The 26,659-nt window shown below is 41.7% G+C and overlaps 1 protein-coding gene across 8 annotated transcripts in view; it reads right to left on the bottom strand.

Annotated features, from left to right (window-relative positions):
- trip12 (thyroid hormone receptor interactor 12) overlaps nt 1-26,659 on the bottom strand; it is a 170,946-nt gene that overhangs the window by 17,504 nt on the left and 126,783 nt on the right. For 7 of the 8 annotated variants that reach the window (XM_080185919.1, XM_080185916.1, XM_080185918.1 and 4 more), the window contains 12 exons: nt 26,029-26,186; nt 22,997-23,070; nt 17,098-17,297; nt 16,412-16,539; nt 11,736-11,887; nt 10,570-10,712; nt 8,122-8,278; nt 6,785-6,883; nt 6,537-6,651; nt 5,603-5,757; nt 5,126-5,290; nt 3,268-3,432 (listed from right to left, as the gene is read on the bottom strand). In XM_080185919.1, the coding sequence (XP_080042045.1) occupies nt 3,268-3,432; nt 5,126-5,290; nt 5,603-5,757; nt 6,537-6,651; nt 6,785-6,883; nt 8,122-8,278; nt 10,570-10,712; nt 11,736-11,887; nt 16,412-16,539; nt 17,098-17,297; nt 22,997-23,070; nt 26,029-26,186 (1,711 nt within the window). The remainder of the gene's footprint in view (nt 1-3,267; nt 3,433-5,125; nt 5,291-5,602; nt 5,758-6,536; nt 6,652-6,784; nt 6,884-8,121; nt 8,279-10,569; nt 10,713-11,735; nt 11,888-16,411; nt 16,540-17,097; nt 17,298-22,996; nt 23,071-26,028; nt 26,187-26,659) is intronic. The other variant, XM_080185920.1, reaches the window with a different exon arrangement.

Raw genomic sequence — 26,659 nt, 5'->3', positions numbered from 1 at the left:
TTGCCATGGGATAAGGTTTGGAGTAGCGTTTCAGATGAGTTGGAGCTAACGGAGGGTAGGTAAGTGGCCATTCAGTAGTGTAGTGAATCAAGTCTGGATTCGCAACAGCAAGGTTCAGAGTTTCAACAAGAGCTTGAGGGGGTGGAAGTATGTAGTCGATCCATCAATTCTGCGGATGGGTTAAATACGACACGAGGATTGCACCTCTGGTTCAGCGCAATACAATTGCAAGGAAGGTTGATGGAATTGTGAGGTTACGGAAGTTGTGATAAGGGACTAATCTTCATTTGCCATAATGAAGCAACCTATCCGACACAGGCTCTGGAAGGTGGGGAGCAATCAAGCAAAAAGTAGAGCTAGGTGTAATCAGCTTGTCTGTTGAGGAGTAGCACATAGAAGGATAGCAATGCTGCTGCAAATAACGTCCACAACAGGAAAGAAAGTATTGTTCACTTGAGATAAAGAGGACTAACATTGACAAAATACAGCTACGAGAACATTATTTTTCCTTAGACTCCCTTTCAAGACAAAGTTGGAGATCAGATTTTCTGGAATGGAAGAACTAAGTAACATACAGATGATGAAAATTATATTAAATTATTAAACACTCAAACATAACAAGTATTAAAAGTTTATTTTAATCAGAAAGTGATAAGCCATCTTTCCCCCACCCGCCCTCCAATCTGGATGCTATAAACTAATTTACCAATTATAAAGGAGAATTCTTGAAATGATTGAGTATACTGCACATTTGCTGAAAAAAAAACAGCAAGGAGGCAGATGACAACCCAAATGGCCTGACATCAGAAGCAAGAGTGGCAGTCAAGCTAAGCAGTTTTGATTGGAAGCACTTGAGCTGCAGGCAGGTTGATCTTTCAACATTGCTGTCCAGTAAAAACCTATGATCATAATTGTCAGAGAAGTTTTTAAACCAATGAATAAGTGCAAACTGACATCTGTGCAGTTAATTGTGACTATTCCCTGAATGGACAACTCACTGGGGGAAACTGCTGGACAAAGTAAATAGTGTTACTGAATCTTGCTTTGACAAATACCCAGCCATGTTACCATTTCCAATGGCTTTGTTTCTATTAAAGAGGATCCATAAGACTTCCTGAGTAAAATACAACGTGGGGCTTGACATAGATGACAATCTGGAAAAAGCTGAATAATTTCAGGTATACAGTACTCCAGGGGTTTCAAAACCAGAGTCTGTGAAACACCAGGGGCTCTGCAAAACAGGCAGCTGCCAGTAGACACCGGGTCTCATGTGCAGAATTTAAAAATAGAGAAATCAAATGGGTCATAGCACTGGATGCTAATAGGTTGACCAGTACTCCAAAAGGTCTTGCTCCGATTGGCCCATTTGATTTATTCCTTCTGTTTTACTGGGCAGAATAGTCTGCAACCAGTGAGGCCTAGAGGATAAATCAGCCAGAAGCTAGGCTGTGGCAGTGAGGAGAAACTGTGGGGCCTGCAATCAGCAGGGCCTCAGGAATGGGAGTGCACTTGGATGTGGTGTTAGGAAAAGTTCTAGTTTTCAGGGATTTATATTTGAATTGATAAACATTAGAAATAAAGGTAAAGTTTTAAATGACAAAAACAGAATGCTGGAAATCTCAGCAAGTCTTTATCCACCACCACGCTCCTCCTTCTGGCTGAACTTGTTTGCTTACTCAACAATTTCTTCTTTAACTCATTTCACTTCCTCCAAATGAAAGATGTGGCAATGGACACCTGCATGGGTTCCAGTTATGCCTGTCTCCTTGTGTGGAGCATTCCCTGCAAGTTAGACCTGCTGAGATTTTCCAGCATTTTCTGTTTTTGTTTCAGATTCCAGCATCAGCAGTATTTTACTCCGATCTTGAAAGGGCAAAACCTATTGTTAGATTCATGCTGGACAAAGGTGTTTGTATATTTGGGGGGGGGGGGGGGGGGGGGGGGTTGGTTAAATTCCAGCTGGTTGCTTAGCAACTGGGGGCATTGTATGGTAGGAAAGCTTTTAAGTTTTAACTGGATATACGGCACTTGAAGAAGCTCACCAGGGAGTTAATTTTTCAACACTGCCAGAAGACTGGATAGGATTGAGGATGGGGGCTGTGAAGAGGGAGACTTCCCAAAGAACTAGTAGTTACAGTCCAGATAACCAGGGAATTGGGACAAAGAGAATATCTCAAGGCGACTCAAGTTGAGAGAACAGATACCAAGAGAATTCAAGAAAGAGGCAACAAAGTGTTGAGTTAAAAGAGACAATTGCAGCAACCTGACGAGACAAATCAAAAGTTTGATGCCATTTAATAGAGCCTGTAAATTAAGAGTTAAAGCAATTGTGAACAGTTTGCACGGTAGTTAAGACCAAGACAGCTGAAAGGGCATGTTGCAAAATCTGGATACTGGATTCAGTGTTAAAAGGAGAGTGGCAGGTTTGTTCAAAAAAAAAGTCATTTGGAAAATTCGTACTGGATTTTGGAATGCAAGCTGCAATTGTAAAGCATTATGGTAGGAAAGCTTTTAAGTTTTAGCTGGATATATTGCACTTGAAGTTCACCAAGAAACTAACATTTTTCAATTCAAGCATGCTTTTGAGAGTGGAGTTTATAAACTCTCATGTAACAATCATCTCAGGGATTCTGATGAGAAATCATACAATCATTTAGGGTACAGAATGGAATTTGTTTGACCAGAGCCATCTTTTTGTTTCTTTCAAGGGACATTACGTTATAACATCAACTGGGATAACAATGTGAGGATAATAGTCTGTCTACATGTGTGATGGTGAGTGTAAGAGGGGTGCGCGTGAATGAGACATGCGAGCACGCGAGAATGAGAGACACACGAGTATGTAACTGAGAGACGTATTATAAGCGTGAGATAGAGACACAAGGGTCAAATTTCTAGCATCACTCCTCCCATTAAAAATAAAGATTTTATATATTTTTAAGTAGAGAACTTTTTAATTATCACCAGCTTAATAGAAGACTATTTATGTTTTACTTCCGCGTTTGCACCTATTTTGTGGCAAAAGTGCATTGACATTATGAGAATGCATGGGGATCCCGGATGCTCTTGGGAAGTCAGTAGGGGCTCCATGGCTCGAAAAATTTGGGAAACCCTGCAATATTCTATACTTCAGATTTCCCATTTCAAAACTGTTGGGATGATTTAGAGTTCAACAGGAAACGATTCACCACTGGATTCTTATACAATGGCATTGGAGCCAAATTCTTCTGTGGTTTACCTTATGTAAATTTGAATTGTTTTACATACCCTGAGATACTCTTCCAAATTGTGTATGGTGACAACTGTGTCCTTGCCTCCTTTTTTCAGTTCAACACTGGCGTATCCAGGTAAAGTGAAGTCCAGTCCAAGATCTTCCACAGAGCAGCCATTCATATTGAGGCTTTCCAGAGCCTGTTGAAGACATTCTTTGCTCTATCAAAAGATCCACATTGACAACATTAAATCTAACCCTTTGTCAGGTATCCAAAATACCTGCCCATGGTAATTTGGTAGTTTAACTTCCCACGGCATGTACATGGAATGGTCAAAGGAAAGGCACTGGGTCAAAGTTATTTTTAAGAGACTGATAATGTCAAATTAGATGGCTACCCTCAGAATGCATTGGTGCGGCACCATGTCAGCCCTTTGAAGTGAATGAAAGAAGTGGACATGTTTTAAGTCACTCCAGCGCCCCAAATCAAAGAACTGAACAGAAGGTGGGTTTGTGGCCTCAGTGGGTGTGCACTTATCAATATTCAGAAAATGGGACCCTGCTAAAGAATAAGTAATCCAATATACATTTCAGTCTCCAAGTGAAGCGGAGTTGAGGACAGTCATAAATCTGGAAATCCAAAACTGGACCGACTTCTCCAAGATGGGGGTTGATTGGCGTTTATCAAATTGGAACACGCCACGTAACATTGTGCTTCACAAAATTCCAAGCAGGAGAAAATTTGCAAGGAACTTTGCAAATAAACCATAAGTAAAAGGGAAATCTTTGATAACTAAAAATTCCTCATAAGGAGCCCTAAAATGTATGGAAAATATTTCAACTTTACAGTAATGACCAACTTATTGTATTGAAGTAGTACTGAGCAAACGGACCAGTAGGTGACCACAATATGTGCGAAATTCTTATTCGACTTGATCCATGAACTTCTTAAATGTGGAAATATCTGACACTTTGAACAGATACAATGGGGTGGGAAAACGGAAAGAATGGTTTATAAAAAGGAGCTGAATATATCGAGTAGATCATCTGTGAAATGGCAGTGCTATGTTAAGGTTTTTTTAAAAAAGGGATGCGTACCCATGAAAACGTCCAATCAAGTAATTACTACATGGGAAACTTAAATTCCTATTGCTAATGGTCCTGTCACTGAAGAGTGCAAAAAGCCACTCACCTAAAAGTTAAATGACCCCAAAACTGATGATGGGAAAGCCATGATGCAAATAAGTTACAAGATGAATCTCTCCAGTGCAGGAGGCCATTTGGCCCAAGGAGCCTGCACTGACTCTCGGACATCCTATCCAGAGTATCTATCCCCGTAACCCCATGTATTTACCCCACTAATCCCTCCTAAATCTACACATCTTGGAACACTAAGGGACAATTTAGCATGGTCAATCAACCTAACGTGCAGATTTTTGGACTGTGGGAGGAAACCCACACAGACATGGGGAGAACATGCAAACTTCAGAGTTACCCAAGACCAGAACTGAACCCAGGTCCCTGGGTGCTAACCACTGTGCTATCATACTATAAAAGGTGAAAAAAACTAAAGCTGGTTATTGTAATAATGGATCATGTTTCATGTTTGCAATTACAGGAATTTAAAATACACCTGCAAACTAGTCTTTTACCCCCTCCCATTAGCTACCTCCTTCCCTAACCCGAAGTTATTTTGTTCTAGATACTTCCATTTATTCCATAATGTTTAGTTTAAATATCTACCTACACAATAGGAATCAAACAGTGAAACTGCCCGTTTCCTTTCAATCACAGTATTCTTTTGCTCAGATTTGCCACAAATACCACTTGTTCAAAATAGTGGCTGAAATTTGATGGTGGAAGATGCAGGACACCAGATGATAAAATGGACAAACCTGTAACTTCCATCCTTACCTGTGATCGGTCCTGTTCCAGCTTCTTCTTTTGTTTTATGATGTCCTCAAGATGACAAATTGATTTTGCTACAACTGGATCAATGTTGAAAAGATCATGGGAGCAGAGGGAAATTTCTTGCCGCAGCATCCATTTGTAAAATGAAAGGCTAAGAGGCAAATCCAACTGTTCAAAACGAAGGGGAGAGAGGAGAAAAGAAAGAGAGAGAGAAAGCAAAGTGTTACTTCGACACAATAAAGAGACCATTCACAAAATCAATGTTGATATGTAAATGATTTTTCCCTCATTCTTTAACAGTTTGCACCACAATTCAGTAAAATAAAACGTCACTGTAATGTGATGCACATTACAGCATTAAGCAGCATGGAATCATTGTATCTAGATCTCAATACAGGGCAGAATATGCATGTTTAAAATTAAGTGCGGCCAGAAAAAGTTTGATAGCAAATTCATACAGCAGTTACCAATAAAACTTACCAATCGAAAATCCATGATTGCTTTGGCCAAGAACTTGCCAAGAAATCGCAACTTCATTTTCACTTTAGCCACATGTGCTGGTTTTGTATTTCTTCCAAAAGGAACAGGGAAGAGGCCACGTGGATTATGGATGTATCTGGTCCCTTCTTGGCTACCTAACGATGACAATTAAGCAAATTAGTTGACAAGTAATTTAATCCTTGCTTCAAATCTGAATTGGATGATTGTTTTAGTTTATAATAAGGTTCTATTTTGTGAAATATGATGAAAAATTCTAAAACAGACATAGAATCCCTCAGTGAAGGAGGTGGTCATTTGGACCATCAAATCTGCATTGACTCTTAGACAGAACATCTTATCGAGGCTCACCTCCTATAACTGTGCATTTACCCACTAACCTACACATCTTTGAACATTAAGGGGCAATTTAGCATGGTAACTCAAATCATTAAGTAAAGGTTAGGTGCACAAAGTTTGGAATACATCATGCAAAGCAGTTCACTCAACTGTGTACTCTGCGCTGCACCAATTCAGATAGATAGTTTACTGCATTGATGATCAAATTGAGGAAGGCAATTAGAATCACCAATTACCAAAACAAGTCATCAATGCTTCATGGGTCACTCACTTACAAGAGAAAAACTCAATGCTTGTTAGGTTCTCACATTTAAGAGTTTTCAGAATGCAAGTGCATTTGCTAGGAAAAATTAATATATTTCAAAACTCTCATGTTTATCCAAACAAAATTCACCTGTATCGGAAATAAAAACCAAAAATGTTTGATACATTCAGGAGATCTAGCATTTTCTATTTTTATCACAAGATTATTTGCTTCAACTGTATAATGCAATATTAATTCCAGGCTTTAAAATGAGTATAACTACTTCCTTTTTAAATTAAAAAAGTCATCAGTTTTTTATTTGACAAACTATACCTTTAGGATGGGACAGCGTGACTTCATCTCCCCGCCATAGACCCAGGTCAGCTCTCTGCAGTTCCTGAGATACAAGTGCATAGAATTCCAATGTTGGACCCAGGCCTGTCCCAACCTAAAGAAATAAAAAAGCTGGTTAGTTTTAGAAAGGTTGACATGAGATCAGTGTTGTTGAAAGGATTAAAATATTGGACACAATTTAAGAAAATTACAAATTCCAACTAAACATGAATAAAGATTAGGCTTACTTCGTTTTCATACTGAATCTCCAGCATTGCTCTTGAGCTTCCTAAATCCTGCATCACAGACTCTGCTTGCTTCAACAATTCTTCCCTGTTCACAGTGCGCTATTTAAAAAATGGGAAACAAAATTAATAGCTGGAATAGAATTACCTGCATTAAACTTAATTGAAAATAGTGCTCGTTTAAAACTCCCTCAGCAATTTTACAAAGGTATGGATTGTGCTTTCGAGTACACTCAAGGATATTCTTCACTATCTCAATCAAGTAGCTGAACATTTTGGCTGTTTGACACTGGGACACATTAGCTTAGAATGGAGCTGACTGCAGCTGCAATGTCCAACAAACACACATGTCCAGAATACATCCAATAGCAACCAGGGCCAAAGATCCCCACCAACTCCCCCTGCATAAAACAAGGTAGTTTGCATTATACTAAGTAACAATGACCTTGAGGAGCTCATCCAGTTGACATACAAGATACTGGTTCATACCCCTTCTGAAGTATTGTGCAATGGCAGAATGATGATTACTCTTCTATGGAGCAAACAGGACCATAAATGTGACCACATTATTTGATGATAAAGGCACCAATGAAAATACAATGGGGTTTACAAAATCAAACAGTATTTTTTCCAAATGTTGACAAGAGTGAACTGTTGCTAACCACTGAATTAGAATGAAAACATAGTATAAGTTCTTGGCAGTCTGTGCTCTAATCTCATCAAAATACCAAATTCCCAAAAGAAACTTCCTTGCAGTAGACACCTATGAGGACTATTCATGTTCAGAAGTTAAAGATTAAAAGGAAAAAGTACAATTTCCAATGAATTAACATGTCACACATCAGCCTGAAAAATATCCATTACAATTCTTTCAGAATTGGTTTTATCTTCTGCAGCATGCACATTATCTGATCAGCACCCAGATATGAACAACAGCAGCTATATGGGCCATCCTTGAATAATTTCTCATGTCAAAGGCAGCTGGCTGGCGTCTGTTATTCTCCCCGCCTGTATGACACAATGAATAAAATTACACCACACTGCTAGAAGCTCCCATTTTTTGGTTTCACCAGACGGTTTTCTTTCAAAACACATTTCCTGCCAATTCTTTTACAACACTGGTAAAAATCAATAGTGAAACTCTCTCTCCAAAGGCAGTCCCTTAACTAACACAGGATTGAAATAAAGTACGAGTCCTTCAGTTCTCTACAGCAGAAATGTCCAATTTGAAAAGCAAATAGCATAACTGCTTGTAGAATTATATACATATTACAAGTAGCATTCACAGTTCAAGCAATAATGAAAAACTGCCATGTTAAGCTGCAAATATATGCGTTTACCTTTTTCCTATCCAAACGGGGAGCAACTCTGCTATCTTGCGAATCAGACTGGTTGATTTCTGGGTTAGTATCCAGTAACCTCTGCATGGCTCGATCTCGATCAAACGCAGTCACGTAGAACAGCATTTGCCGTGTGTCAAACGGGAAAAAAAACGGGCTTAAAAAAAAACAAGATTGGTAACTGCTTTTGAATTTCCAAAGGGAAAAGAAAATCACAAGTAGCTTAACTCTTCAACATTCTTGTTAAGTCAAACTTTAGATAGGTTACCTTGAACACAAGTCTTATTTCACTAGCTTTTGTTTCCCCTGCTTTCCAGAAATAGGAGATACCAAAGCACTGAAAACCGAACTGCAGTCAGGGTATATATTGGCCAAACACTAGTAGGTTTTTAAACACATCAAGAGCTGCAATTATTCATGGACTACATTCGTTACCTGAAGTCTCTGATGTCATATGAAGTAAAAAGTCTGACAACACCAGGTTTTAGTCCAACCGATTTATTTGATAATACTCACAAGCTTTCGAGGGGACTGCCTCTTCGTCAGGTGAATGGAGAGTTCTGGCCTCAGGCAGAGCATATAAAGCACAGACAGTTTAGAGATTACTGATTAGAATGCAAATCTTTACACCTAACCTGCTGTTCAAGACCTGAAGTGGCTGACAATGTGAGTGGAAGGAGCACTGATCACAGGTTACAGAGATGTGTATTGTCTCCAGACAGTACAGTGAGTGAGGTTTTGCAAACCCAGACAAGTCACAGGGGTTACAGATAGTGCGACATGAACCCAAGGTCCCTGTTGAGACCGTCCTCATGTGTGCGGAACTTGGCTATCAGTCTCTGTTCAGCGATTCTGCGCTGTCGTGTGTCGTGAAGGCCTCCTTGGAGAATGCTTACCCGAAGGTCAGAGGCTGAATGCCCGTGACCACTGAAGTATTCGCCAACAGGAAGGGAACAGTCTTGCCTGGTGATTGTCGAGCGATGTTCATTCATCCGTTGAATGAATCCGATGAACATCGCTCGACAACCACCAGGCAAGACTGTTCCCTTCCTGTTGGCGAACACTTCAGTGGTCACGGGCGTTCAGCCTCTGACCTTCGGGTAAGCATTCTCCAAGGCGGCCTTCACGACACACGACAGCGCAGAATCGCTGAACAGAGACTGATAGCCAAGTTCCGCACACATGAGGACGGTCTCAACAGGGACCTTGGGTTCATGTCACACTATCTGTAACCGCCGTGACTTGCCTGGGTTTGCAAAACCTCACTTGCTGTACTGTCTGGAGACAATACACATCTCTGTAACCTGTGATCAGTGCTCCTTCCACTCACATTGTCAGCCACTTCAGGTCTTGAACAGCAGGTTAGGTGTAAAGATTCGCATTCTAATCAGTAATCTCTAAACTGTCTGTGCTTTATATGCTCTGTCTGAGGCCAGAACTCTCCATTCACCTGACGAAGAGGCAGTCCCCTCGAAAGCTTGTGAGTATTATCAAATAAATCGGTTGGACTAAAACCTGGTGTTGTCAGACTTTTTACTGTGTTTACGCCAGTCCAACGCCAGCATTCCCACATCATGTCATATGAAAGCAAGGATATCTATCTGTGTATCTTCTAAATATGGCATCTGCTGGTTAATATTGTCATGAAATCCACTGTACAATAGTTTTGATTTTTGCTTACAGGGAAGTAGTTATGACAAATCCCTTAAAACGTAGCTAAAATTTTTTTTTAAGATCAACTTCATGGGATTCTTCAGGTTTTGTAAATCTTCAAAACCTTCCGTACAAAGCAAGTGGTTCTAAAAATTACTGGACATGACAACTCTTCAGCCAGTTCAGTGAACAAGGTCACCTGAGCTCAGTGTAGTTAACCATAGATCATACCTGGCTCTTCTTTAAGACAACATTAAAGGGCTAACCATGGCTAGGTAGTGTTTCTTTACCTTACTCACTGGCTTGCTGGCTGAGCAACTGCAAGTTCATTTGATTTCACTACAGAATTGAACAGCAAACTATATTTAAGCTAGAATTGGAACATATTGCGTAATTACATAATGCTGCTTGGCAAGTTTAATAACTTACTACTTTTGAAATCATCCAGTTTTAACCAGCCCTTAACTTGGGAGCCACAGAATGAATCAAGGAGAGGGAGGAATTAACAAGGCTATATGAAATATGGTCAAATTCTGTTCTCCACCCCAAGGCCAGATCCCAATATAAATTGTGCTACAATTTTCTCTTTTTCACAATGCTTTCCTCCTGCAGTTTTATGCAGTGTGCTCCACTTACACCAACAAAATTCATGGGTGAAGGTTACCATGTCAAATTTCAATTGAAAACCAGAATTTGAAATTTTGTGTATTAAATGCAGCCATCAATTCATTCAATTGTATCGTTAATCTAGTGACAGATGAGAAGAAAAAGTAACTTTTATTGTTTGTTTCATACCAGGTCCTTCCCAACTCCGTCAACCAAATTGGTATATTTCCTGTCATAATAACCAGGGGATCTTGAAGTTGGCGGTTAGCCTTTGCAGTCAGCTTGCTGTTGATCAATTCATTTGTTGGAATAATCTCTTTACAGACTGCATTCTGCAAATGAGGAATGGGATAGAGATAGATGTACAACTGAATAGGAAATCAACTTAAAGTTCGAAATAATGATTACCTAATTCACACATGAAATGTTAAGAGCAGGGTGGGTCAGAAATAATTGCATCCTCTCAAACATTTCCAATATAAAGGCCCCTTAAAGTTTTGACAAATTGACCAAAATGTTGAAAATACACAGTAGTTTAATCAACGCTTGAAATGGGAAGATTGACTAATGTTTTGGGCAAAAATTAGCCGGAAAGTCTCAACTTTCTTAACCTTGTCATGCAAAGGAAACAAAATAACTTATCTCACTTCAATATGACATTGAAAATGAGCAGCATAACAGAATTATTTCATAATAATTGAACCAAGAAGGTGAGTGGCACAGTGGTTAGCACTGTCGTCTCACAGCACCAGGGTTCAATTCCTGCTTCAGGTCACTGTCTGTGTGGAGTTTGCATGTTCTCCTGTGTGGAGTTTGCATGTTCTCCTAGTGTCTGTGTGGGTTTCCTCTAGTGCTCCAGTTTCCATCCACAGTCCAAAGACGTGCCAGTTAGATGGATTAGGCATACTAAATTGCCCCTTAGTGTCAGGGGGACTAGCTAGAGTAAATGGAAGGGGGTGTGAGGATAGGGCCTGGATGGGATTGTGGTTGGTGCAGACTCGATGGGCTGGATGGCCTCCTTCTGCACTGTAGGATTCTGTGATTATGGGAAAAGTCTGAGTGAAGAAACTGTTAACCTACCACCTTCCCTTACTTAGGCAAAATGAAAAAAATCACTGGCATGATGTGGAAGACTTAAACAACTGTAGACCCCAATTGTTCACTTGACAACTTAACCAGGTGAAAAAGCAAGGTGAAGGTCTTAAGCCATTGTGCAAGACATCATCCAGGTTGAAAATAAAGTGAATGTAATCGGAAATGTAACCTGCTAGGTGATTTGGAGACAATAGGATGAAATTTCTGCTGCAACCACCTCCAACTGTCAATGTTTGTAAGTGTTATCCTGCAGTACTCACATTATATAGGTAATACCAGTATCTACTGATGGCATGAAGCACTCGCAAAAGCAGGATCACATCTAGGGATGGGTCTTCAAATGTTATACCATCTGGAGGGTTTGAAAGAAGATATGTTTCCAAAGGATTTCCCACTGGAGGGCAGACACCATCTAGGATGTAAGAAGAGGTTAACAGTTCAACTATCTAGAAGGACACTATTTAAATTCAACTGCTGCCAAAACTTCACAATGAAAATTAACACCTTGCTTTAGTGGTTCATTTTCTCCAAAACAAAGCTAGAAAAACATGCAATGTTTCTCAGGTTTATGTACCTGAGAAAATAATTTTTTTAATCCTATGGCAATGCAGAATAAAGCTTGAATGAAAAAAGGTAGCAAAGAACAAAATAAACAGGGCATTTCCAAACATACTAAAAGGAACAACCAGAGAGTAAAATAACAATTAAGGGGAAATCTAACTTTGAAGTACAAAGAAGTGGTACAGGTATCAAGTATTTTGTAAATGACTGGAAGAATTGAGGTATACAAGGTGGAAGATGGATAGCTATTAAAAGCACTTTGTTCTTTAAAGTATCAGGACACTAAACTGCTGGGTCATGACTGTACAGTAAAAAGTCTCACAACACCAAGTTAAAGTCCAACAGGTTTATTTGGTAGCACAAGCCACAAGCTTTCAGAGCTATAGAGACACAAACTCAATTTACTATATAATGGTTGGAATGTGAGTCCTTCTGGTTGGAAGGACTCACATTCCAACCATTATCTTGTAAATTGAGTTTGTGTCTATATATGCCGTTTGTGAATACAACTCCCACTCACCTGATGAAGGGGAAATGCACTGAAAGCTTATGCTACCAAATAAACCCATTGGACTTTAACCTGGTGCTTACAGACTTCTTACTGTGCTTACCCCAGTCCAACGCCGGCATTTTCATGTCATGACTGTACACCATAGCCTAAGATATAGCAGAGGATTCTGCCCATAAGCTGAAGAATAGGAACAGTAATATGATCCTTGGTAGAGCTTTATTTTTGGCACTGAGGGTCACAAAAATAGTGCACTGAACTGTGTAAACCACTGCCCTGCTAGATCATTACTTACTTTCTTGACATTTAGTGATTCAAAATACCAATTCTTCAGATTTACTTTCTAAAATAAAACTCCTTTGCAGCTTTTAATTCCAAGCAAATAAACAGAGGATGTCATCTTAAATTAGTAACAAAACGGTATTTAAAGATTCCTACTCATTTTAATCAAAGAGCTATTAAAAATTTGCATTGTCAGAATTAGATGCTTAATTTGCACGACAGCATAAATACATTCTTTATCAATATAAAAACATTAGCTGAAAAGCTTGTTCTTGTTTTGCTTCGGGTGATAACTTGCTTGAAGTGGTGATCAGCAGCAGATTGTCACTCCATGCTGACATACCCACACTTCAGTGGGCAACATGATGGCATAGTGGTTAGCACTGTTGCCTCTCAATGCTAGGGACCCATGTTTGATTCCCGGCTTGGGTCACATCTGTGTGGAGTCTGCATGCTCTCCCCATGTTTGTGTGGGTTTCCTCCCACAGTCCAAAGACGTGTAGGTTAAGTGCATTGGCCATGCTAAATTCTCCCTCAGTGAGCACAAAGAGGTGCCGAAATGTGTCGACCAGGGGATTTTCACAGTACCTTCATTGCAGTGTTAATGTAAGCTTGTGACACTAATAAATAATTGTTCTAAAGCAACCATCTCACTCGTCCTGCCTAACTCAGGCGGACGAGACTCAAGCAGTGAAGCTTGGCTTCAGCAGTGGTGTAAAAAGAGCAGAGGGCAACATGTCCCCTTTGTTCTGCACTAGTTTCCATGAAACAAGTTCAAAAGTTCCACTGAAAGGAAGAAGGTAAATTTCTATTTCAAAACCTTCTACCTGCAACTTTAGACCAATTATTGGCCTGTAAGCCTCTACAGTAACACTTTCACATCGTTAATGTAACTAATTATAGGCCGGTTAGTTTAACGTCTGTTGTAGGTAAAATGTTAGAATCCGTCATCAAGGAGGAAATAGCAAGGCATCTTGAGGGGAATTGCTTGACAGAGCAGACGCAGCACGGTTTCGTTAAGGGGAAGTCGTGTCTGACAAATTTATTGGAGTTCTATGAGGATGCGTCTAGGGTGGTGGATAGAGGAGAGCCGGTGGATGTGGTCTTTCTTGATTTTCAGAAGGCGTTTGACAAGGTAACTCAAGAGGTTATTGCAGAAGGTCAGGGGACATGGAGTTGGGGGACATGGACATGGGTGTTAGCGTGGATAGAGGATTGGTTGTCAAATAGGAGGCAGAGAGTGGGGGTTAATGGGTGCTATTCGGATTGACGGATGGTGACTAGTGGAGTGCCCCAGGGGTCGGTGCTGGGGCCTCAGCTATTTACCATTAATATAGATGATCTGGAGGAGGGAACCGAGTGTAGGGTGTCGAAATTTGCTGATGACACCAAGATTGGTGGAACGGCAAATTGTGCGGAGGGTGTGGAGAGTCTGCAGAAGGATCTAGATAGGCTGGGCGAATGGACCAGGAACTGGCAAATGGAATTTAATGTTGGCAAGTGCGAGGTGGTCCACTTTGGTAGGAATAATGGTAGGAAGGATTATTACTTATGTGGCAAAAAACTGCAGCAGGCGACGATGCAGAGGGACCTCGGGGTCCTTGTGCATGAGTCGCAAAAACCCAGCTTGCAGGTGCAGCAGGTGGTCAGGAAGGCTAATGGGATGCTGGCCTTCATAGCGAGGGGGATTGAATATAAAAGTAGGGAGGTCTTGCTGCGGCTGTATAGGGCATTGGTGAGGCCACAGCTGGAGTAGTGTGCGCAGTTTTGGGCGCCGTACTTACGCAAGGATATTTTGGCCTTGGAGGGAGTGCAGAGGAGGTTTACTAGGCTGATGCCAGAGTTGAGGGGGTTGAGCTATGAGGAGAGGCTGAATAAATTAGGCTTGTACTCGTTAGAGTTTAGAAGAATGAGGGGAGATCTCATTGAGACGTATAAGATGATGAATGGGATGGATAGGATAGAGGTGGAGAGGCTCTTCCCGCTTAGAAAGGATAGTAGGACTAGGGGGCACAGCCTCAAGATAAAGGGGGGGCAGTTTAGAACAGAGTTGAGGAGGAACTTCTTCACTCAAAGGGTGGTGAATCTCTGGAATTCTCTGCCCGTTGAAGTGGTGGAGGCTGCCTCGCTAAATATTTTTAAGACGCAGGTTGATGGGTTTTTGATAAGAGAGGGGATTAAGGGTTATGGGGAGAGGGCGGGAAGGTGGAACTGAGCTACGACAGATCAGCCATGATCTTATTGAATGGCGGGGCAGGCTCGAAGGGCTAGATGGCCTACTCCTGCTCCTATTTCTTATGTTCCTGTCCGCTTAATTGGTCCACATCCTTTCCACGTTTGTCAAACGTGATTTCCCTTTAATAAATCCATGTTGGCACTGCCTAGTCATGAGTTTCTCCAAGTGTGCTGTTACCACATGCCTAATAGATTCTAGCATTTTGGCTTGTGTTAATAGTTTAACCATCATATTTTCTTCCTTCCTTCCTTCCTTCTTCCTTCCCCACCGTTTAAATTCTGTTGTTTTTTTTCAGTACCTTCCAATCCATGAATTATTAACATAAGAACATAGGAAATAGGAGCAGGAGTAGGCCATCTAGCCCTTCGAGCCTGCCCTGCCATTCAATAAGATCATGGCTGATCTGTCGTGGCTCAGTTCCACATTCCCGCCCTCTCCCCATAACCCTTAATCCCCTCGCTTATCAAAAACCCATCAACCCGCGTCTTAAGAATATTTAGCGAGGCAGCGTCCACCACTTCAACGGGCAGAGAATTCCAGAGATTCACCACCCTTTGAGTGAAGAAGTTCCTCCTCAACTCTGTTCTAAGCCGCCCCCCCTTTATCTTGAGGCAGATGGAATATGTCAGCAAGTGCAAAGTTACCCACTTCAGAAAAAAAGCAGAAACCAAAATGTCAAGAGACTAGGCAATGTTTGTATGCAGAGGGATCTGAATGTACTACATGAATCACAGGAAATTAACATGCAGATACAGCAAGCAATCAGGAAAGCAAATGGTTTGTTGACCTGCACCGCAAAGGGATTGGAGTAAAATTAAGAAGACATCTTCCTGCAATTGTAAGTGAGACCACACCTAGAGTAGCATGCATAGTTTTCTCTTATCAAGAGAGAACATACCAGCCTTGGAGGAATGTGACAAAGATTCATTTGGCAGTTTCTTGGGATGAGGGGACTGACTAACAGGAAAGATCAAGTAAACTGGGAGGTATCTGCTGAACTTCAGAAGTACAAAGTGATTTAATTCAAATAAAAAATCCTTGAAAGGACTCGTTAGGGTAGACGTTCCGCTGGCTAGAATAAGGGGCTAGTCATTTAGGGGTCAGCAAAAGAGAAATTAATTCACTCAAAGCATTGTGGACCTGTGGAATTCTCTAGAACTAATGCCAAGGATGTTCAGAAACTGAACATATTCAAAACAGTATCCAAAAATCTACTGATCTCCAAGGAAATTAAGGGATGTGAAGGTAGTACAGGAAGGTGCAGTGATATTGGAGATGTGCCACTACCATACTGAATAGTGAAGCAGGCCAAAAGACCACTTCCAGTTCTTCTTTCCCAAAACACTCACCATGCCACAGCTCATCATGTTTCCTTGCATTTCTTGGGGAGGTTTTTGTGGGTGCAGTCTGAGCTCTTCCTCGTTTTCCACCAACTGTATCCTTATTCCCTTCTTCCTCTTCTCGAACAGGCTTGTACCTATTGCACACACATTTAATAACACTCCCAATTTAGTTTTTACATTGAGTTCTGACCTGGTTTTATGGCAGTTAAAGCTTTGGCAAATAACAACCTGCTGAGAAAATGCTGCAGTAGGTCTGGCAATACCAGTGGTAAGAAAATTAACATTTTAAGCTGATTGCCTCTTGTCAGCACATTGAGAGTTCTGATGAAATTTTATCAACCTGAAATGTTAATCCTCTCTCTCCACTAATGAATATTTCCAATATCCAATATTTTGCTCTTGTATGGATAAATATCACAAAGATCCCACATTAGAGGGAGTACACTGGCCCGTACAAGACACACAAATGCGTAGTTTGTGGCATTTCAAATGCCACAAACTACTGTTTTTGACTTTGTATCAGTGAAATCGCATCAGGTAATAAGCTCACAGGAGTCACAAAACTTTAATTCCAGTAACTTTCCGTAGCAGCTACACAGTGTTAAAGCTGTGGGCTGGTGCTTGAAGGACAACAGAAATGAGGCAGCAAAATTATTGGAACAAAGTAGCTGCAGGATGCATTTAATACATACCATATTGTATGGGTCTTTGTCCATATTCCTGCCCTTCCTAATGGGTTACTTTCATCATCTGTAGATTCTCTTTCTTCATCAGCTTGCACACTGAACTGCCTGACAGCTTGGTATACAGTCATGTTGTAAGGCAGCAAGTGATCACCTATGTAAAACTGTAGTCTGTGCCTTACACTCCCTGAATTCAAGAATTGGGCAGCCTAAGAGAATAAAACAGGGCAAAATGGTAGTAAATCAATCCTTAAGTAATTATTTGAATGTTAGTCTAGAAAGAAGTCCTCATTGCAACACAACTGATATCATGAATTGAACAGTAAAAATGAAGGATCAGAAACAGAGTTTACTTCCAAAGAAGATTAAGCTGGGCTGAAATTATGGTTCAGTCTTCAGCTCAGCCAAGAGCTTCAGGTAGGATTTTCAATGATGAAGTAAACTTCGATAGTCAGAATCTATACCCTGTCTTTCGGTAGAGTGCTACCAGCTGCATATAAACCCACTTGAGGTCTAACTGATAGGGACAGATAATGAAGGCCAAGTTAACGGTTTGTAACAAGACATGGCTAGTAGTTGTGGCTGATTGAAGAATGATGCCAAATTGCCTACAAGTGGGCTAATTTCCAAAGTACTTAACTTGCACTTGCAGTCCAGCTCCAGAGGGATACAAGAGTGTCCCCTTTGGATTCTATTTTGTGGGTTCTGAAAGCTAAATGAACAAAGGAATGCATTTCTGGTCAGCCTATCCTTACAGACAATGTATCAAATTTGTTAATGACAAAAGTTTGGTGGCGTAAGTGTGAGCGAGGGTACAAGATTGCTATTCTGATTGGCGGTTGGTGACTAGTAGAGTGCCGCAGGGATCAGTGCTGGGGCCTTAACTATTTACCATTTACATAGATGATCTGGAGGAGGGGGCTGAGTGTAGGGTGTCGAAATTTGCTGATGACACAAAGCAAATTGTGCGGAGGGTGTGGAAACTCTGCAGAGGGATCTGGATAGGCTGAGCGAGTGGGCAGGGACCTGGCAGATGGAATACAATGTTAGCAAGTGTGAGGTTATCCACTTTGGCAGGAATAGTAGTAGGTGGGATTACTCTTTAAAGGGTGAAAAGCTGCAGCATGCTACGGTGCAAAGGGACCTGGGGGTCCTTGTGCATGAGTCGCAAAACCCAGTCTGCAGGTGCAGCAGGTGATCAGGAAGGCAAACGGGACGCTGGCCTTTATAGCAAGGGGGATTGAATATAAAAGCAGGGAGGTCTTGCTGCAACTGTACAGGGCACTGGTGAGGCTGCAGCTGGAGTATTGTGTGCAGTTTTGGTCACCGCACTTGTGCAAGGATATTTTGGCCTTGGAAGGAGTGCAGAGGAGGTTCACTAGGCTGATACCGGAGATGAGCGGGTTGGACTATGAAGAGAGACTGAATAGACTGGGTTTGCACTCGGAGTTAAGAAGGCTGAGGGGAATCTTATAGAGACGTATAAGATAATGAAGGGGATGGATAGGGTAGAGATAGAGAGATTCTTCCTGCTCAGAAAGGACAGCAGGACTAGAGGGCACAGCCTCAAGATAAGGGGGGGCAGTTTAGAACGGAGTTGAGGAGGAACTTCTTCACTCAAAGGGTGGTGAATCTCTGGAATTCTCTGCCCATTGAAGTGGTAGAGGGTACCTCACTAAATATATTTAAGACACAGGTAGATAGGTTTTTGGTAGGCAAGGGAATTAAGGGTTATAGAGAGAAAGCGGGAAAGTGGAACTGAGCCACTTCAGATCAGCCATGATCTTATTGAATGGCAGGGCAGGCTCAAAGGGCTAGATGGCCTACTCCTGCTCCTATTTCTTATGTTCTTAAAACCTGAGCCAGTGATAGATTAAGTTACTGGGCAAAACAGTAGCACATGGATTTCAATTCAGGTATCATCAGATAATTAATTTTAGACCAAGGATAATTTGCAGCAGTTTTTAAAAAATGAAAATCTGGAAACAGAGGGCGGGGGGGATGAAAATAAATTTACGGGTATAAGTATGAAAACCATTACAACATGTAGTCAGGTACAAAAATAAATCAAAGGCTAATGGAATGCTATGCGTAAGGGGCTAGAATGAGAAGGGTGATGTTTGGTAGAGCTGCATAAAGCCCGGGTTTAAGCACATCTGGAGTACAGCACACTGTTCTGAAAACTACACCACAGAATGACTTGGAAGGAGTGCATTGCAGAATCAACAGATGGCTTCCCAAGCCTCCAAAGTGCTGCATTATAAAGGTGGTTTGTATTCCCTGGCATGCAAGGTTTAGTGGTGATTTGATTGAAGTTTAGAATTTTAGTAGGAATTGCTGGGGTCAATGAAAAGAAACTTCTGGAGAACTCTAGGATATAATCATAAAATCAGATCAACGTCTTTAGGAGGAAAGCTTGGAAATACTTTGCACACAGGACAAGTGTGGAGCCTTCTCCCACCCCAAAGAATCCATTTCTCAACAAGAAATTTCAAACCTGAGCGCTACAAATTTTTGCTAGCCAAAGGTGTTAAGAGATACAAGGCCAAGGCGAATGGAACATGTTCAGGCTCAGATCAGCCATTACCTGGCTTGTGGGGTTGGATGGCCTACTCCTGTTTTTATTTTACTCCTGCAATTTATAAAGCAATTCATACTTGATACAGTAATAGGTGCAAGCATACAGGACACTTTGAAAAGACCAATTTGTAGAACAGGTGGAATGTTAACAGGGTGAACCCTTTAAAGGAAAATGAACCTGAAAGGATTCAATGAGCCAGAGTTAAATAAACTTGCAGAATTCACTTAGTTGTACAAAGCAGTGATGAAGCATAGTGCATAAAATTCCTCCATGGTTAACAGCTTCTTTGAGCCTGCTTTATCAAAATTGCACCATCTTGTGACAAAGAAGCACAATGCAGTGTATTTTAACATTGTTTAAAGAGGTTTCTCATAATATTCTGGCATCAGGCAGATTTTTTTGGTAGGAGGCAGATTTTGTTTTACACAGTAGTGGGTGCCTGGAACTCATTGCCGGGGGAGGTAGTGGAAGCAGATATGGTGGCGACTTTTAAGGGGCGTCTTGACAATACGTGAATGAAATAGGAAGAGAGGGATACGGTATACCTGGAAGTGCAGGGAGTTTTAGTTAAGTCGGGTAGCATGGTCGGTGCAGGCTTGGAGGGCCAAAGGGCCTGTTTTTGTGCTGTAATTTTCTTTGTTCAGGCAAAACAGCTGAAAAAGTAAAATCAAACTTAACCAGGAACACAGCAGGAAGAGTACTACTCTCACTGATGTTCCCATCTATTCATTCATTATGAGAATATGGATTGGTCATTAATTGGTAATTTAACAATGAATAGCATGACATTAGACAGTTCTGAGGAACAAAAGGGCCTTGTCATGTTTATCCATATATCTCTGAAGTTGGAGGGGCATGTTAATGGTGTGGTGAAAAAAGAATTTGGGACATTTGCCTTTATCAATTGAGGCACAGGTTACAAAAGCAGGGAAGTCATGTTGGAGTTACATAGACCTGGAGTACTGTGCGCAGCTCTGGTTGCCACATTATAGGAAGAATTTGATGCACTGGAAGGGGTGCAGAAGAGATTCACCAGGACGTTGCTAGGGTTGGAACTTTTAAGTTATGGAGAGGTTGGGCTGTTTTTGCTGAAGCAAAGGAGACTAAGGGGGAGGCACCCTGATCAAAGTGGATATGGTGGACAGGGAGCTGCTGCTCCTCTTACTTGAAGGGTCAGTCTCAAGAGACAAGTTCAAGGTGAGAGTCAGGAGGGGGGGGATGTGATTCTCTCATTCTGCTGCGCTGATTTTTTAGCAGGCTGGGAGATTTAAGTGGTGCAATCCATGCTGGGCACCAATCCATGCTGCCAGCAGTACTCCTGAGTGCCCCCCCCCCCCGGCCAGCAATGGATTTCTGATGCTGTTTTCCTCGCTGGAAATAAACACAACTACATAATGAAGCTTTTAATTTTAATACAATTTGAATCGCACTAGCTAGCCTCTCCCCCCCGACGGCTAGGACTATTTCATTCCAGTGGGGATTACCACAGCTCTCCAACTGCAAGGAGCTGGCAGCCCAACCCCGCTGTGAAGGGGGGGTAACTGGGGCCTACCCCTAGAGGGTCAGGCAGTAGGGGCATCTTGGCACTCCCCAAAGGATAACGTGCCAATGCCCAGGGACACTTGGCACTGTCCAGGCTTGGGGTAGTGAGAGAGAGCGCATCAGAGAGAGCCGGCCTAGCGGGGATCGTGGGGCTGGTCATCCATCGAATTGGCCAGGAAAATCAGGAGGCCGGCAGCCAGGGGCCACTGCGCATGTGCCTATCTCGGCACTGACAGATGAGTGTATGCACAGTGGCCCGCTCAGCACTATGCTGCCAGCATCTTTCATGGGGATAGGCCCCAGCCCTGATTTTTAACAAGATTTATGCTAGTGCATTCAGCAGTGCACTGTGTGGGGGAGATTCTTTCCAAACCCCCTCAGCGTGATTTACTCCAGTTTTCACGTGAATTGAACACTTAAAATTTTTTGGGAGAAATCGCCCCCAAGGTGATTATTTCCAAGGTAACAGCTGAATTTTACTTGGATCAAAACAACTACTGAAATCAACAATGGATCCATACTGGAGACTATTAAACTATCAGCAAGGATACAGAGGGGAAATGCTCCCCGAGTATAGCGATTCAGCATTTTAAATTTCTCTATTTTAAGTTGCTCCACTTTCATGCCACTGACTTAACATGGCCATATTTACATTCAGCATCAGGAGTTAAGTTTCCAAGTCATTTGCATCAGTCTGATATAGAACTGTGTGTCCTAGTTGACACCACTCTGTCTGATGTTTTACCTCCTGTAAGTGGAAGCTGCTCTTTCTGTCTCATGTTGCACATCTCCAGAGCCCTCACTCACAGCGAGGGTTTGGGAGCGGAAAACAAGGTGAGTGAGGTGGGTAGGGAGTGTGAGGTTTGGCAAGAGAAAGGGTCTGCAGCAATTGAGGGTCAGAGAGTGGGAGAGGCTGAGAGCTGGAGGGTCAGGGAGTAGCAGAGACTGCAAGGCAGAGGGTAGGCAAAGGTACAAATCCGCAAAGGAAAGACCAAGGAACAGAAGAACTCGAGGTTCAGGGAGAGGATGGGTCAGGAAACAGTATGCACAGCAAGGACATTAGGTGAATAGGATCAGCAGTGAACAGGACCACCACCTACCACCTCCCTCCCCCCACCGATGCCCAGCCCAAATTACTGGCCTCCCACCCTCTGTCACTCAGCCCAAATGCAGAGTGGCCACCGCCGCCACCAACACCCCCACCCCCCCCCCACCCCAAAGGCGTACTTGCTCCCATTAGGCCCCACGCCCTTGATACTGCCCGATTCCCAGTGGGAAGTGCCAAGGTACCCACTGGGCACTCCCCAGCACCTGACCACCTGGGGGGCGGGGGGGCTTTATTGCGCCGCCCCCCCCCCCCCCCCCCCCCCCTTCACTCCAGTGGGGTCAAGCCACCAGCTCCCCACAAGTGGGAAGCAAGACTAAACCTGGAGTGAAGCACTCTTGACAGGGGGCAGACGCTTGTGGGTCCGGAGATTTCAGTCCTGGGCCCACTAAATGATATTTAAAATATATGGTAATGAACTTTACCATAATTTTTGCAGCTCCGTGCTGATTTCTGGCACAGAGCTGATGGCACCAGAAAACAGCTGCCAGAGACAGAGGTTGTGGCACCCAACAGGCAGCCCATGAAACAGCCTCTGCTCGAGTCCCTGGGCACTGCGCTACAAAAGCGACGCAATGGGATGAGACAATAGCCCCATTATCTTTCAGATTCATCTTAATGGTTCTCAACCCTGATGACAACACCAACAAGCATTGTCACTTTCAAATTAACAGACTTACCAATGACTCATCAATTTCATCATCTGAGCCATCATCATCACTATCTTCATCTTCCTCCCGTATTCTTCCATACCCTTGAATGACAGAAACCATGTCAACACGAGCCCCAGATTTTCAGGCCTTAAGACAATCACAGGCTGGAGATTACAAAACTAATTATAACAAAGCAACAAATATGAAGATTGACCATGAATTGCAGTGCAAAGGTCCAACTGTAAACTGGTAGAGTGTAGGTTTATATCTAAGTTCTCAATTGAAAGATCTTAAACTTGGCTGGTCAAGAGCACAGAAGTATCAAACACAACCTACAGACAGAGGAACAAGAGCAACCCTGCTCATCAACCTCAAGGCAGCTGTCTGCAGAACTACCATTCCAGCAGCTATCCAACAACCTTTTGGGCTGGGATGATGCACAGAAACAAAATACCTGAAGGTGAAAAAAGGTTTCAAAACTGTGGAAGTGTTTCATTTGTAAAGAGTGAACTCCGCTTATCCGCGTGAATTTTTGGAAAGGGCCCAATACAGAGTCAGTATAAATGAATTTTTGACATTTGACCCAGTCACGCAACTTCAAGCAAATGGCATAGAATCATCTGTAGTGTCTTAGCTGACAATCACTGACGAAGAGGGGCCAGAAATAACAAAGAACCTCAAACCTCAGAACAACTTAGTTTATAAACAAATGATCCTTGATATGCGTATATAAAATAGTTATACATGAAGTTATAACAGGCACTGACATGTGATCATACAGGCAGAGGCCTGACTTGCTCCAACAGTGCGGGCGCTTGGGATTCTACCAGCAAAGTGGTCACACTGATAATGTCGTGCTTTAGTATTATTACAGGAAATCTCTAGACTCTCCATACAGTTAATTTTGCAACCAAGTTACATTGCTATTCACTCTGTGAGTAAATGGCCCCAATGATGTCTATCTCTCCATATCCTTTCATCCCATTTATCGATTTGCCCAATCTATTCTTGGATGTTGACAGTTCTGGTCTCAATCACTAACAGAATTGCACAGCCTAAAACAGGGAGAAAAACTAGATTCACTTGTTCCCTGCTTCAAATTTCTCAGTTAATCTTCTACCTATAGCCATTCATTCCAGACTCTTCAATTGTTTAAGCCATGTTCTTCCATCCACTGATGCAGATGCTTTTAACAAATCAGCCTACAAATCTGAAACAACTATATTTCCTCACAACAGGCTGCAGCCTAATGAATTTGTATTTTAGCATCTCTTATATCTTAATAGCCTTCGGTGACTCGGAGCCCTATACTCACGTGGTTGGGCTTTATATAAGTTTATAGGTTTGGCTTTTTGTTTCTATACTTAGTGATAAAATCTAGGATGTCATAAAAACTTTTCTTATGACCTAAAACTAAGGTGCTTTATAAACCTGTACACTCAAAATTCTCCTTGAGCAGAGCACAGCCTACTTCTATTCATATGATTACAACTGTTCTTTTAAACAAAATACATAAACTTCACAATTAGTAACACTGAGTTCCATCTGGAATTTTTAGTCCATTTCCCTATCTGGTCAATATCCTTCAGAAAACCAAAAGGAAGCTGATTGAGAGATTTTATTTGACACCACCTGCTTGAGCAAACAAGTGCCCTAGAACTCTGTGGTGGGACACCACTATTCACAGTAACAAAAAACTGCCCTTTATTGCTGCTGTTTTCTCTTCTAATCTTTTCATAAGCGAGCTCAGTATTCTACTAACGCCCCCCCCCTCCCCCACAGCAGTTCCATACCCCTTTAATCTTCAAGCAGTTGAGTCTTTGCGAAAGACTTCACCAAAATCCATGTAATTCCATCCAGCATACTAATATACTTTCCCCATTCAATACATCAGTTATCTCTTCAAAGCATTTTGAGGTTTGTCAAACAGAATTGTCTCATTTGGAATTCTTGCTGGCTACTTCTAAGAATTATCTGTGTCAATATAGATTGCAATTTCATTGCTGAACTCAGGGGGCTGAAAAAACATCCAAGTATGGCTAGTTTAATTGATCTAAAATTGACCAGATTTTTCTCCAACTCATTTTAAAAACTGGTACAATTGCGGTCTCTCCTCAGTCCTCCCGCAGACATCCTCACACAAGTGCCAATGTACCATTTCTACTACACTGGCAATTTCCTCCCTCATTTCCAACCAGATTCAGGGTGGATCTGGTCAGGCTTTCATCTCATTTAGAAAACTTCTCAAAAATGTTTTTGATCCATCATAAAATTGCTTATCTTGGTTGCAAACACTTCAGGATTCACTTTTTTCTAATATTCGTCTCTCCAGTGGTACCTAATGAACCCAAATTTGGAATGCAACTGAACTACAGTGATTGGCCAGGGAATGGCCCACAGTTTGGTAGCTGAAATTTCATTTAGAGATTCCAATTTCAGTTAGTGTGGTATTGATCAAATATTCCTGCTGAGATGCTTGTTAGAGAATACACAGTCAACTATTTACAAGTTTAACTATCTGCTACTGCCTAGCTACAAAGAAGCACTGATAATGACCAAAGAGCATGTTGGTGGCTTGTCCTTCACCCATCACAGAGGTTTTATATCTTGTACTCATATTTCTAATAAGCCGAAAGAAACAACAAGAACAAACTACTAAGGATTCAAAATGCATCTAAATTGTGGATTCAGGATCTCCAACCTTTTGGCCTGAAGCATTACAACTTAAAGTAGCCAATTCAACAGATTCTCTTAATTCTGATCTAGCTTAAGATTGATAGTTAGCATTTGGAATTACTACATAATATTTAGACATCAAAAACTTGTACGTTAAGCCAGGCTGTACTGTATATAAAAAAAGTCAAGACAAAACTTGATTGTTGCTAAAATAGTGAACATTCATTAGTACTGTTCCTTTGCCAAGAGTCACCTACCCACAAATGGATTTGTACCCCATCACAATAAATCATCAATATTGAACACTATTATGCCTGCAGCATTAGAAAAAGTATAAGGAAATAAAGTTTTACTGCTTAACACAGAAATAAAGCAGCCACCACCTCTGACGACAAGATAGCGCTCAATAGCCTGTACTAAAGCCAATGGATCGATCTTCACAGGACCACCCTTCCATTGCTTGACGTTCGTACTGTCTGGATGTCTCTGCAGCTGGCATTTTAACTGGTGCGTATTGAAGAATTTCAGGGCCTGTGATCCTCTGATGAATGAGGAAAAGATTGCATTATAAAGTGAAAAAGAATGTTTTTGCACAGAACTTTTCCAATCAATCATTACACAAACAACAGGGAGGTTATGAGTAACAACTGGTCTCAAAGAATAACACTTGGTTCAATCCCCATTTTCCCTAAGTCATTCCACATCAGGAACTAGAGAGTCCATCAGGTTATCTCACAGAATGGTGTCAGAAGTTCTACATAAGAACTGGAACATCCCTAACCGTAAAGGACCAATTTAAAATGGGTAAAAATCAGATGGGTGAGCAATTAAAATGGTCACAGCAACCTTAATCCCTCCAATCCCACTGCTTTCCCACAGGTCGCAATTTTCATTTGCCCATTTGAGCAGATGCCAAAGACTCCCACCACTAATCAAGAATTTACTGCAATTTCATTTCAAGGCTTGTGAACAGAACCATGGCTTCCTCACTAGGTAAATCTGGTGCAAGGGGTG

The sequence above is a fragment of the Carcharhinus amblyrhynchos genome, chromosome 3 (assembly GCF_965287045.1).
Source record: "Carcharhinus amblyrhynchos chromosome 3, sCarAmb.v2.hapA, whole genome shotgun sequence".
Taxonomy (NCBI): domain Eukaryota; kingdom Metazoa; phylum Chordata; class Chondrichthyes; order Carcharhiniformes; family Carcharhinidae; genus Carcharhinus; species Carcharhinus amblyrhynchos.
Note: the sequence above shows the minus strand (reverse complement) of the source record. Positions and strands in the feature narration are given on the sequence as shown.